This window comes from Chiloscyllium plagiosum, unplaced genomic scaffold, assembly GCF_037043375.1.
Source record: "Chiloscyllium plagiosum isolate Xiang-an unplaced genomic scaffold, Cpla_swu_hap1 HiC_scaffold_7, whole genome shotgun sequence".
Lineage (NCBI taxonomy): Eukaryota > Metazoa > Chordata > Chondrichthyes > Orectolobiformes > Hemiscylliidae > Chiloscyllium > Chiloscyllium plagiosum.
Window position 1 is genome coordinate 31,172,463 of NW_028270145.1, and position 14,340 is coordinate 31,186,802.

At 44.1% G+C, this 14,340-nt stretch overlaps 1 protein-coding gene across 1 annotated transcript in view; it reads left to right on the top strand.

The window, feature by feature from the left end:
* Positions 1–292: 292 nt before the first annotated feature.
* Positions 293–14,340, top strand: part of col6a1 (collagen, type VI, alpha 1) — a 55,421-nt gene continuing 41,373 nt past the window's right edge. Inside the window, exons 1-8 of the mRNA XM_043693331.2 lie at positions 293–697; positions 1,124–1,253; positions 5,357–5,560; positions 7,482–7,641; positions 11,406–11,519; positions 12,645–12,665; positions 12,779–12,799; positions 12,913–12,957. Coding sequence (XP_043549266.2) covers positions 610–697; positions 1,124–1,253; positions 5,357–5,560; positions 7,482–7,641; positions 11,406–11,519; positions 12,645–12,665; positions 12,779–12,799; positions 12,913–12,957 — 783 coding nt within the window. The 5' untranslated portion in view covers positions 293–609. The remainder of the gene's footprint in view (positions 698–1,123; positions 1,254–5,356; positions 5,561–7,481; positions 7,642–11,405; positions 11,520–12,644; positions 12,666–12,778; positions 12,800–12,912; positions 12,958–14,340) is intronic.

Sequence of the window (14,340 nt, forward strand, 5' to 3'; positions counted from 1 at the left end):
AATCCATATTATCCGATTATTAACCACCCTGTGGTACCAGTTTGTGGAAATACATTCAGTCTATTCATGGCTAGTGATGGGGTCCATTAGAAGTCACACACACACACAATGTAATGTAGCCTGTTTAAATGTAAATCCACACACATAAGAGTACACTGCAAGAGAGGCGGCCAAAATTGATGGGTGTGTCCCTCAAGGGTTGGTGGGAGGGGGTTTAGAAAGGGGGCTCTCGATGTTCAATTCTCGCAGATCAATTATAACATTTTCACATTTATTTTGACAACTTGTAGCTTGGTGGACTTCAAACGTGTTTTCAAACTCTGAGCTTGTCCAGTAGCATGTATGAATCGTGTTGAATGATCCTACGGGAGTGAGGCAGTTGTCTGGCTGGGTCAAACAGCGATGTGGGGACCACATCCCTAGTTCCTGCTTAGGACCAGCCTACTTCATAGTTGTCTCTGTCTGGGGCAAAGACGCACAGGCTTCAACCTCCTGTTCCCAGCCTCTCTCTCACTGCCCTGTTCTCTTTTTCTCTCTCTCTCTGCAAAAACTTCTCCCTCAGTCCCCGTGTGCTGAGCACACGACAGAGGTGGGGGGAAAAAAAAAACCATGGCTTTGAAAATATTATTTCTCCTGCTGGAGATTTTCTCCTCGTGGAACTTTTTACTGGCTCAACCGGACAACGGATATCACTCAGGTGGGTGCTTTGTCGTGCCTGTCACGGATAAATTTTCAACCGTTTCTCTTCAGAAATGATGGGTTGCTTTTTTTAAAAAAAAAAGAAATCTCAATTGCAATATTTGTGACTGGCGAGATCAGCGTAAAGCACTATGTTGATGCGTGATTACTTGAAGTGTGTTAACTTTTAACCAGAAACCTGGACTTCAAGCAGTAAATATTGTAAAACGCCGTGTTGTAATCTTGTGCCCGCTATTCATTCTCACTGAGTATGTTTATTTCTGGGACCCTTGTCCTGTGTGATCTGAAACAGTCAGGTTTTGCAAGGAGAAACCTCTGTGTTAAGAGGGAGCTGCTTCGTTTGCAAATTTGAAACGAATCAGTGTTGCTGAGCCTTTTCCAGCTTTAAGCCTAGCTTTGAGTGGTCTTATTTCCCTTGTTTCAGATTGCCCTGTTGACCTGTACTTTGTGCTGGACACATCTGAGAGTGTCGCTTTAAGAGTTCAGCCCTACGGCTCCCTGGTCGATCGCGTCAAGACGTTCACTGCAAATTTCGTCGAAAAGCTGGAAAACTGGTAATCATTGCACTGTTTGAGTATTTTTTTAATTCTAAGCATCTCCAATGAACGACAAAAGTGAAGAGAACCCGCTTGTAATTCCCTGACCCTCTGCAGGTGGCGCTGGAGGTTGGGTGGGAATGGCTATCTGCACTTGAGTTGGTTCTGTCTTCAGATGTTTCCATTCCTTCTCCTTTTGGGACCTCTCCTCTTTGTATTGCTTCCTTCCTATATAGTGACTGAACTCTCTGTCAGCCCATGGGGGACAGTGCTGCACTGACCGTGTTAAATGTGGCGCTTTGTGGGCTGTAGCCAGTTGCACAGATGTACAGTACACCCTTAACACAGGTTGCAGCTGGGGTGTCCCATCGTCGGGCAGCCTCCTCGCCCCGAGAAACGCGCCCGGCGCGATGCCAAGTTGCATTTGTGTAGCGCCTCCCAAATGCGGCAACGTCCCCCAAAGGTCCGGCCGCAAACTTTAGCACCGAGCGCGTGGTGCAATATCGGGGTCGCTGACCTCGGTCTCGGAGGAGGACGGGGTGGTGGGGGAATACGAGATGGTTTAGGGAGGTAGTTAATGAGCGCATGGCCACCCAATGCTGGGGCGAAGGGTTGTGCAAGTGGACAAGTGAATCACGTGTCTGGAGCTCTGTCAATTTACAAAGAAAGTTGCTGCTGCAGTGAAAGTTTCAGTTTTTATCGAATACAATGAGTACAGTTACTCAATAGAATACAGGGTCAGTATTTTAGCTACTGGTTTAGTGGTGCTGAAAGAGCACAGCAGTTCAGGCAGCATCCGAGGTGCAGTAAAATCGACTTTTCGGGCAAAAGCCCTTCATCAGGAATGACCCAGTATTTGAGCTAGTCTCTCTGAATGTCCCATTGTCCCTTGTAGCCAATATAGACATACAAGATGATCGAAGGGTTAGATAGGGTAGACAGTGGAAGTCTTTCTCCTAGGATAGTGACGTCAGCTTGTACGAGGGGGGCATAACTACAAATTGAGGGGTGACGGTTTTAAGACAGATGTCAGAGGCAGAGAGTGGTAAGGGTGTGGAATGCCTTACCTGACAATACAGTTAACTCAGCCACATTAGGGGGATTTAAACAATTCTTGGATAAGCACATGGATGATGATGAGATAGTGTAGGGGGACGAGCTGAGAATAGTTCACAGGTTGGCGCAACATTGAGGGCCGAAAGGCCTGTTCTGCACTGTATTGTTCTATGATCTAATAACATACTATTTTTTAAGGGATAATCAATTCATTGTTGTATTCCGAGAATCATACAATATAGAAGGAAGACCTTCACCGCATCTTGTCCATGCTAGCTCTGAAAAAGATTAGATTATTTCTCTGCTTTTTCCTGATAGCCCAGCATTTTTAAAAACAAAGTCTCGTTCAAACCTTTCTGAAAATCTTTCTTTGGGAAGTTTCCACTGAATCTGGTCCCACTGCACTCCAGCTTAAAAAAAAGACAAAAAAATTCAATAAAAGTGTTCACATTTTGTGTATGATTCTTGGGCCAATTGTTTTAAATCTGTGCCCACTGGTTTAAAAAAAACAGCAATTTCATAATGATCATCAAAATCTGTTCTTGGTGTTGTTGATTGAGAGATGAATATCGACTGGGACAAACTCTACCAGAACATCTTGCAGAGTACAGGGTTTCTTGATCTAACATATTTGATGGGGAGTGGCACCTCAGACAGTGCAGCACCCACTAAGCGCTCCATTAGAGTGCCAGCCCAAGATTAGGTATTCGAGATCCGGGGTTGGACTCCTAGCTTCTGACTCAGTGGGCAATAGGATTGTCAAAGGAGCCACAGTTAGCACCTTCCTGTATATGAAGTGATGCAACTGTGTGAGGAAGGTTTGTTCTGTGGACGCAATCCTTGTTCTATTTAGGGCGAACAAGACAATTTTGCATCAATACCTATCTGTAGTATTTTCGAATACTACACCAACCTCTACAGTGATACTGTTTTTGAACAAGTTAAATCAAGTGAGGTTGCATGAACCTTCCCTCAATATTACCTCATGTGGAAAGTATAGTGTAGTGAGTTATAATCTGACTGTGGGTGGAGATAGATTTCTGGTCCGTAATCCAATTTCTTGATTCTCCAGAGGGCTTCTGCTCTAGGGGTATCAGATACAGCCTCAGATCATTGCATCAGTGCTCTACCATCGTCACAAATATCTAACTTAGGGCTTGGGATCAAAGATTCTTCAGGGAAGAAATTTCCTCCCTGACGAGGTGGGATTGGAGGTAGAGGGGGAGCCGCAGTTTTCAGACTCTGGCTAGAGTCCTGGTGTTCTGGCAAATTACTACCTCTGGGGGCTTGCTGGTGTGGCTCGCCAGGCCACGTTTTTTTTGCTTTAGACTAGCTTTTATTTCCAGCTGGCAGACAGGGCAACTTTCACAGTCAGGCCGCCCAACCTTTGCTGATGACGGACTTTCTACTGATCCTCCAGCATTGGGAGCCCACTCACTGTCCATGATTCAATGGTGTGCTCAGCTCCAATAGTCCATCCCTTCAAAAATTACAATGAGTGTCAGACGGGGATCAGTGCCTGAGAATCTTGGGAATTCTCCTGATGTCAGCGTCTTGACCTCAGGGTGGACATTTGACGCTCAGGCACTGATATCTAAGTCCATTAGCACCAATTGGTGAACGCAGCATTAGTCCAGTATCCAGGTACCAACAGTGGGTAGCAACTGAGCATTTGACTTAGAAGATGACAAGTCTAAACACTGGGCGGTATAGTTGGCAACAAGATCTGAGTTGACACTTCAGTGCAGTACAGGTGAAATGCAGATTTGTCTGAGGTGCTGTCCATCGGGCGAGGTGTTAAACTGAGTTGGAAGTAAACTCACTGAAATTCTAATGAAGACCAGTGAGTATGTTCCATTGTGTCCTGGACAATGTGTCAACTTTACTGTTGTCATGATTTGGTTACTATCCTCAGCAGTTCTTGGAAACTTTCCACCCCAGATTCTGAGACTGATCAGCTAGAAGAGCATTTTGGAACTTCGTAGGGATATGTTGGCCATGACTCATTGGCTGTTGAGCAGAAACTGAACTGGATTGCCATATTAAACCCTGGGGCTACAAGAGCAGGTCAGAGGCTGAGAATTCAGAGTTGAGTAACTCCCTTCCTGACTCCTCGAAGCCTGTCCATCATTTACAAGGCACATTCCATCAGGAGGGTGAGGGAATGCTCCCTGCTTTCCTGGATGGGTACAGTTCCAACAACACTCAAAACTTGATACCGTCCAGGCCAAAGCAGCCCCATTTGATTGGCATCCATGCATCACCTTAAACACTCAGTCCCTCCACTGTCAATTCATATTATCAATAGTGTGTCGCATTTCAAGTTGCACTGCAGTAATTCACCTTACACAGCACCTTCCAACCCTGTGATTTTTACCATCTAGGAGGACAATAGCAGTAGATACATGGGAACGCCAACACTTGCAAGTTCCCCTCCAAGCCACGCACCATCTCTTGGTTTAGAGGCTCTGGGTTTCTGTCTGCCCCTTTGGAACCCTGTCAGAACACAGCAAAGGCTGACACGACAAACATTTAGGAGTTCATGGGTGTACACAGGAGCTCAGTTAGAGCATAACCAGTTGAGATTATGTAGTGAACTCCTATTACCTTCACTTTCTTTAACTCCTGTAGCACCCTCCTCTCTGAGTCAAAACATTGTGGGCTAAAGTTTTACTCTGCAGGTTTGAGCAGTAAAACAAGGTTAATGATCTAAGTGCAGTACAAGGGGACAGCCGCACTGCCATTTTTGGAAGCAGGCATTAAATTGAGGCACCATCTGCTAGCTCAGGTATTATTCAAAGAAAAGCAGGAGGGGTCTCCTCAGTTTGTTGGCAAATGCTTCATCCTCAACCGACATCACAAAGAGCTCGCATCCAAGTTCAGCAGGTAATAGGAAAGGCAATAACAAAGTCTTTGTTTCAGAGGGAACAGAGTAGAAAAAGTAGGGAGGTTTTGCTAAAGCTGTACGAGCCATTGGCCAGGCCATGACTTGGAAGGCATGGTAAGGGACAATATAACTGTCCGAATCGAATTGATGTGAATGATGTAGGGTCTCTCTGTTTCAGGTATTACCGGTGTGACCAGACACTGCAGTGGAACGCTGGAGCTCTACACTACAGTGATGTGGTGAAGAAGATCCATCCTCTCAGTTTCATGAGCCGCGATGAAAAGGCAGCGATGATTGCGAACGTCAGAGCAGTGGATTACATTGGCAAAGGCACGTTCACAGACTGCGCCATACGGGACGGAGCTGAGGAGCTTCTACTCGGGTGAGAGTACTTTAGATATCTCCAAGCAGGGAACCAAAACAAGGACGTTCACAAATAACCTCCTTTGGTACTTCGAGGGTCACTGAGTCTGAAGGGTTACATCTGACCTGTAAAGCCTTTATTCTGAGGGGTACTGATACCAGTGTGTCAGTATCCTTTGGAGTACCAAAGAAAGCCAACAGTTACTGTGCCATTATTGCCATGAGCAGTGTTGGGGCTGTGTCCGTCCTGGGGTTCCAATATCAGATCAGATCAATATCAGGACCGGAAGTCTTGATGGTAGGTCTCGATTTTGTTCTGTGTCTTTGGCTCCATGATCTTCAGTCCATTTCCCACCACATAGCTGCATACTCTTTGCTAAAGGAATTAATTAACTTATAACCAGTGCACCATTTTATCCGTATCAATGAGTTAGTCCAATTACACTCTAGTACTTTCAAAGTTAAGCAATGTACTGACATTATTCGAGACTGTTAATGACCTAATCAATCCTCACATAAGTTTTATTTTCTCAAATTTAAGCTTCTCTCACTAGTTTTCATATTGTTGTAGTTTTGAATCCCAGAATTAACTTTGCCAACTTCCTCTAAGCATCTTCAATGTAACATTGGCCTTTTAAGGCAGAATGTTCCAAGTGAGATCTAGTTCATGATATAGTCATAGAGTAATACAGCATGGAAACAGATCCTTTGGCCCAACCAGCCCATGTCGAACATGTTCCCAAACTAAACTAGTCCCACTTGCCTGTTTTTTTGCCTATAACTCTCCAAATGTTTCCTAATCATGTACTTATCCCAATGAGATTTAAACATTGTATCTGTACCTTCATTCACCACATCCTCTGGCAGTTCATTCCACATACGAACCACTCTCTGTGTAAAAAGGTTGCCTCATGTCATTTTTAAAAATATCTTTCTCCTCTCACCTTAAAAATATGCCCCATAGTTTTGAATTCCCTGAGCCTATTCACCTTATCTAGGCACCTCATGATTTTAACTTGCAATCAAATTCCTTTCAAATGTTTTCCTGGGTTGGACTGAGTCGATGGACATGAAGGCAATGGTTCATCCTTACCCCTCTGTTCCTTCAACACCTTTGTAAGTGCTCATCCACTCTACTAAGGTTTCTCGTACAATGCATTGCAAAGAAGAGCAAGGAGGAGAAAGCTGCCTTCTTTAGACTTCTGCAAGGGCCAGGCTGAAGTTTCTGTTTTTGCTGAACGATTAAACCATACTGACAAATACAGTCCTCCTATTTGAAAAACAAAGATTATTGTTGGGAAATACATGTTTTACCAACTGATCGCAGGTTGCTTTTGGCAAATATTCCAAGAATCTGGGCCATTTCAAAATATTAAATTTGGAATATGAAGCTAGTCTGACTAATGGTGGCCATGACAACCACCATTGATGGTTCTAATATGCCATGGTGTTCACTAATGCCCTTTAAGGAAGGAACTCTAACCTGGTCTGGCCGACATATGGCTCCAGACCCACAGCAACGTGAGTGACAACTAACTACCCTCTGATATAGCTGAGAATGGCACCCAGTTTGAGGATGAGCAAAATATGCAGGCCTTCGCAGTGACACTCCCATCCCATGAAAGATTAAAGAACTAAAATTTTGGTCAAAGATTTGTTTGTTCAAGTTGATACCTTGTGATGAGGTCATTTTGTCTCTCTTCACCCCCATCCCACCCCATCAATGGTCTGTCAATGGTTCATTCAACTTCCATTATGAATGTCTCTATTTCAAATTAAATCATTATTAACGAGTTCTGATGGAAATGGCTTGGCAGCTCAGGGGAGCATTGGGTAATTTAGGCTGCTCTGTATTTTGTGCTGGCAAATAGGTAAACAGACAATACATTATGAATGATAATGAAAACCAAACAGTCCGTATAAAATGTCTTTCATTCCAGTGGCTCACATCACCGAGAGAACAAGTACATGATTGTGGTAACAGATGGGCATCCAATTGAGGGGTACAAGGAGCCGTGCGGAGGCCTGGACAGTGCAGCATCCGATGCAAAGAATCAAGGGATAAAGATATTTTCAGTGGCCATCATGCCAGATCACCTGGTATGTCTGCATTTGCTCACGCTACGATCTATCCATCTCTGTTGTGCTGCTGACTCCAGACACTTACACGCATTTCAGCATCTACCCTTAAATACATCAACGCCTGAACCATTCTATTTTAAAAATAAATTTATTCATTGGTTGTGGGAGTCAATGGCTGGGCCAGCGATTGTTTCTCATCCTTAATAGCCTGGTGGCAGTCTGCCCTCCTGGATGGCATGGTGGCTCAGTGGTTAGCACTGCTGCCTCACAGCACCAGGGATCCGGGTTTGATTCCAGCCTCGGGTGACCGTCTGTGTGGAGTTTGCACATTCTCCCCGCGTCTGCGTGGGGTTCCTTCCACAATCCAAGATGTGCAGATCAGGTGCATTGGCCATGATGTGGTGTTCAGAAATGTGCTGGCTAGGTGAATTGCCCTTGGGAAATGCAGGAGGAGGGGGGATAGGGTAGGCCTTGGTGGGTTGAAGCTCTTCCTGATGAAGAGCTTATGCTCGCAATATAGGCTCTGCTCCTCCTCGGATGCTGCCTGACCGGCTGTGCTTTTCCAGCACCACACATTTTGACTCTGGGTGGGATGCTCTTCAGAGCGTTGGCATAGACTCAATGGGCTGAACAGCCTGCTTCCACACTGTGTAGTGATTCGATGATTCTTAAATCATTGCAGTCCTTGAGGTGTGAAGGATGGTGACATAGTCTGTGATTTGGATGTGAATGTGTAGTGTTTCCATGCATCTGCGTGATGTTTTCTTCTTGGTGGCAGAGGTCACAGATTTTGGAGTTACTTGGGGAGTTTCCGCAGTGCATTATGTGGATGATATGCAGTGCTTGCCACTGTGCTTCAGTGGTGGAGGGAATGAATATCTGAGGCAGTGGGTTGGGTGACATTTATGTAGATTACTTTGTCCTGGATGGCATTGAGCTTTTTGAATGTTGTCAAGCTGCACCCATCCAGGCAAGTGGGGAGTATTCCATAACCCACCTGACTTGTGCCTTGTAGATGATGGGCAAGCTTAGGAAACCATTAAGTGAGTTATTTACTGCAGGATTTCCCGCCTTTGACCTGCTCTTGTAGCCCCAGTATTTATACAGTGAATCCAATTCCGTTTCTGTTCAATGGTAACTGCCAGGCTGTTATAGTTAAGGATACCCAAATTGTGATGCCATTAAATGTCAAGGGGAGATGGCGAGACTCTTTCTTGTCTGAGTTGCCTGGTACGTGTGCGCCACAAATGTCACTTGCCACTTGTGAACCCAAACCCAGATATTGTCCAGATCTTGCTGCGTTTGGACATGGACTGCTTCAGTATTGGAATGGTGGTGAATGGTGCTGAACATTGTGTGATCATCAGCGAACACCCTCAGTTCTGACCTTATGATGGAGGGAAGGTCATTGATGAAGCAGCTGAAGATGGTTGGACCTTGAACACTAACCTGAGGAACTCCTGTAGAGATGTCCTGGAGCTGAGATGACTGACCTCCAACAACCACAAGCACATGGTAGTAAACTTCACATTCACACCACTGTCTGGGTAATGGAAATTCCTCCTGAATTATTAGATTCATGAATAACTGCCGTATATTTATGAACCCACCCACGAGTGAAATTACTTCTAAATAGTCCACCCTATCAGACCCTACCTATTCTTAAAGACCTCTTCTAACTCATCCCTAAGCATTCTCACTTTGAAGGTGCCCCAGCTTATTCAATCTTCGCTGAGAGTTATAACCTCTCAGTTCTGGTATCGTTCTTGAAAGTCTTAAAACTGTCTTAAATGTGCTCACTCATACTAGTGATAAATGAAGAGCAATGGAATGGCAAGATGTGACAAAGCAGGAAACAAACACAAAGCGTTCAAGGCAAACGCTAACCTCTCTGATCGGGTGTGGGCAGACAGTTAAAAAAAATCAATAAATCTGGTGATTTCTGGATGGCACAGGAGAAATGAATGCAAAACCTACCAGGAGGATGTTAAATCCAGCTAGCACCCCTGCCATCATTAACCCCCAGTCAGGTCTGCATGTGTAGGATACAAAGCCATAACCTCATCTGTCTTTTTTGGGCAATGTGTAAAGGAGGGATTAGGCCTCGCTGTGAGATGTAACTTCCAGTGATTGATTTTGGTGGCTTGACGGTGGTTGCACTCACAAGATATACTGCAGTTCCTGGCAGCCGGCAGAGGGATCTTTGGGATATCAAGTGCTAATCCCCATGCACTGAGACAATGACATATAATACTGTGTTTGGAGTCCTGGCTAATACCAGGAGAACATTGGTTTCCCATCTAGCAAAGGAAACATGGGCTCCATATGTTGTGGTCAGACTGTGCCAACAGGGAACCATTGCTTGGCTACAGATGAGATGCAGGTCCAGTACAAATACTATTTCAACTGGCCTGAGGGGCTGCGTGCTAAAGTTGTTCCGGATGTAAATTGGAGACTTTGTAAACAGGAAGAGGATACAAGCTTCCAAGGACAAGTAATGAAAGATGAATGAATGGAAATATGCGACATGCAAGATTGAAATCTCGACTTCTTATCTGGGTCTTCTCTCAGCCCTCACTGCTCACTGGAGGAGAGAATTCCAAAGATTAAAGACCTTCTTAGGGGAGAAATCTCCCCTTAGCTCCATTTTTAGGTGGGACATCTGCTTTTTGGAAACTGCGGCCCCGGTTCTAACTTCCTCAACAACTCTCACAGCATCCATCCATTCCAAACCCTCCGTCAGAAGCTTTTGTGTTTCACTTCTCATTTTGCTAAGCTTCAAAGAATTCAGGCCCAACCTGCTTCACCCTTTCATCACCAGAGAGCTCCTTTATTCCAGCCTAGTGAACCTCCCCTAAACTACATGCGATGCAATTATATCCCTCCCTAGACTTAGACCTAACCTTCCCCCAGCTATGAAGCCTAAAATTCTATTCACCTTCCTAATGACTTGCTGTGCCTGCATGCTAACTACTTGCTATTCCTTACAAAAACACTCTGATTCAAAATCAGAAATTGCTGGAAAAGCTCAACAGGTCTGGCAGCATCTGTGGAGTGAAATCAGAGTTAGTGTTTCGGCTCCAGTGACCCTTCCTCAGAACTGATGGTAGCTCGGAAGAAGTTGGTTTTTATGCAGAAGGCAGGGAGGGGGTAGTGGGAAAGGCAGAAACAGTAGGTGGAGGTAGAACCCAAAGAGAGAAAAGAATATTGAACAGACAAAGGAGTGGATAACAGTCAGCCGGGGAGAGTGAGCAGCTGTGAATGCGGACTATTAGTTGCTAACAGGTGGGTTGTGTGTAACAGTAGACCATGTGATAATAAGGCCTTGTGTGTGGGGTAAGGACATGGCAGAAGATGCATCAAGTCCTGAAATTGTTGAACTTGAAATTGAGTCTGGAAGGCTGCAGAGTTGCCCAGCGGAAAATCAGATACTTCACTGCAGCAAGCCTGAGACCGAGATGTTGGCCAGGGAACGGGGAGGGGGGGGGGTGTTGTTGAGGTGGCAGGCAACTGGAAGCTTAGGCTCCTTTTTTTGCAGACAGAGTGTAGGTGTACTGCTTTGCTCCTTCAATGTAGAGGCAACCACATTGTGAGCAGTGAATGCAGTGACCTAGATTGCGTGACATGCAGGTAAATACTCTGCTGCTTGTGTGGCGCAATGTTCCCACCGAAGTGAGAAATCTCATCTTTTCCTATATTGTGCTCAACCTGCCAATTCCTCTCCAACGCACCATCAATATCTCATTCCCTTCTGTTCCTAACTAAATGTTGTTTTTCTTTAGGAAGCAAGACTGAATCTGATTGCAAGTAGTCCCAAATATCGACGGAATTTCACAGCAACCATTCCCAATGACGTGGAACTGAACAATACCATTGATAGCATCCTTCAAGATATTGTGAGTATCACATTCTGTACAACATTGGTGACTATAGTTCACAGAACTTTTCAGTTTGGACTTAATAACTAAGCACTCTCAGTAAGTTCCCATTGAGATTCTGGGCAGGGCCCATTCAGAAAATCAACTACTCCAAAGTGGATGGACTTTTCTCATCTCATGGCGACAGAGCTGGACTTCATTTTCAGAGGGTCTTGATGTGCCATTGCTGAGTGCATGGTGATTGATATTCTTGCGTGGGTTTCCTCCGGGTGCTCCGGTTTCCTCCCACAGTCCAAAACTGTGCAGGTTAGGTGAATTGGCCATGCTAAATTGCCCATAGTGTTAGGTGCAGGGGTAAATGTAGCAGAATGGGTCTGGGTGGGTGCGCTTCGGCGAGTCGGTGTGGACTTGTTGGGCCGAAGGGCCTGTTTCCACACTGTAAGTAATCTAATCTAATCTAAAGTAATCTAATCAATAAGATATCGCCATTCATTGTCACAGATCGCCAATGGAGATGAAGCCTCTACAAGGGCACATACCCTCGAGACTCTATTGGCTAAGAGTTCACCTTAGCTATGTAATTCTTAATGCATTCCACTGTCCACTCTTCAGCAGCAATGTTAATCTGTTCACGTGATCTCACCCATGTTAAAGTAGCAGATAGGCAAATGTTTAATGAATATGTTAAACATTATATGCATTATTCTCACGATAAGCCATTTATAGGCCTTGTTAATGCCATTCCCAATGTTTGTAAATCTCATTGTCAATTATACCCATTTTTTTCTACACATACTGGCTCCAAGTTTAGTAATTTCATCGTGCCCAATCTTCATCATTGGCTTTATTAACTAGTCTATTATTCAATCATTCCAAAAGAGAAAAGAACGTATTATTTCACAAGAAATTGGGATCGGAGGTGATTGTAATGTTTTCAATCTTACTGCTTCAGAATGAGCAAAGGCAGACAACCAAATACTTGATTCCAGAATTCAGAATATATAACAAAAAGATTTGATCATTTTGGACTCTGGCCTTATGTTAACCTAATGCATAGGGTCACCAATTTGCTTTTGTTCAATATATTGTAAACTCTATTTAAATATTCAAAGAGTTCTAATCTCTTCTCTTTCTTCTTTACAGTATGGTGAAGTGGAACCAGTGGTATGTTGCCTGAACTCAAACTTGATTTCAAAATTATTTGATGGGATTTTTTGAGCATGTAGTTTGTGTTGCTATGACCTTGTATTCATTCTCTTTTTCTTTTCGACCCGCAGTGTTGCTCCTTTGAGTGCCATGTAAGTTGCCTTCAAGAGAAGCATCTCTGCAATCTCAGCATTATTTTTCTGCTGCATTTCTTTAAGGGGACCAACTTACACACACAAAAACGTTTTATCTCTCTGTCTTACAGGCATTAAGAGGATCACCTGGGCTGCCTGGAGATCCAGGAGAAAAGGTTAGTATCACAGGTTATTTGAGGCATACAGTGAACGGAAGTAGAGCTAACATAGAAACTAGGAGTAGGAGTAGGCCATCTGGCCCTTTGACTTTGCACTGTTCCTTAATATGAACATGGCTTATCCTCTGTCTCATACTTCCACTATGTTTTCATACTCTTGGTGTCTTTAAAATCTCTTTCTTGAATGTATTCAGTGACTTGGTCTCCTCTGCCTACTGTGGTAGAGAATTCCACACCTTCACAACCCTTTGAGTGTGATCCCCGGTGCTAGACTCCCCAGCAAGGCCAAATAACCTTCCTCCGTCCAGACTGTCCAGCCCTATTACAGTTTTATATGTTTAAATGATGTCCTTCTAACTCTAGTGAATACAGGCCCAATCAAACCAATCTCTTCTCATGGGACAGTCCTGGCATCAGACTCATAAACTTCCCCTGCACTTCCTCTATGGCTAGTATATCCTTTCTTAGGTAAGGAGACCAAAACTGCACACAGTTCTTCAGGTGTGGTCTTACCAAGGTTCTGTATAACTGCAGTAAGACATAACAACTTCTGAATTTAAATCATCTTGTGATGAGGGCCAACAGACCATATATCTTCCTGATTGCTTTCTGCAACTGACAACTTACTTGAACTGATTAGTATTCAAGGACACCTAGATCCCTTTGGACATCCACACTTCCTGATGTATCGCCATTTAAATAAAATATTTCCCTTTTGTTTTTTGCACCAAGGTATACACTTCACATTTAGCCCCGTTGTACAGCATCTGCCATGTGTTTGCCCAACTCACTCAACTTGTCTACATCAACCTGAAGCCACCTTGCATCCTCCACATAACTGCATTGAGCTTTGCGTCATCTGTAAACTTGGAAATGTTCTGTTTGGTACCCTCATCCAGATCATTTACATATATCGTGAACAGCTGGGGCCCAAGCACTGATCCTTGCAGTACACCACTGGTCACTGTGTACCATTTGGAAAAACACCCATTTGTTCTCACTCATGTTTCTGTCTGTCAACCAATTCTCGATCCATGCTGATGTACTATCTCCTATGCCATGAGCTTTAGTTTTTCCCTCTAGCCTCTTCTATAGGACCTTATCAAAAGCCAAATGTGCCACATCTACTTGTTTCCCCTTATCTACTCTATTAGTTATATCCTCAAAAAACTCCAGTAAGCATGAGTTGCCAAACAGTTAGAATATTGGCACTGCAAAAGTAGCATCTTGATTCAATGATTACTGCATCGCTGCCAGTGTTGGAGAGTACAAAAGCTCTCATATGTCAGCCGTTTGAAAATATCAGATGTAACATGTCAAAAGATCGATGCAGTCAAAAATCAATCAAACGTGGCAAAGTGCCAGCCCTATTTGATCATG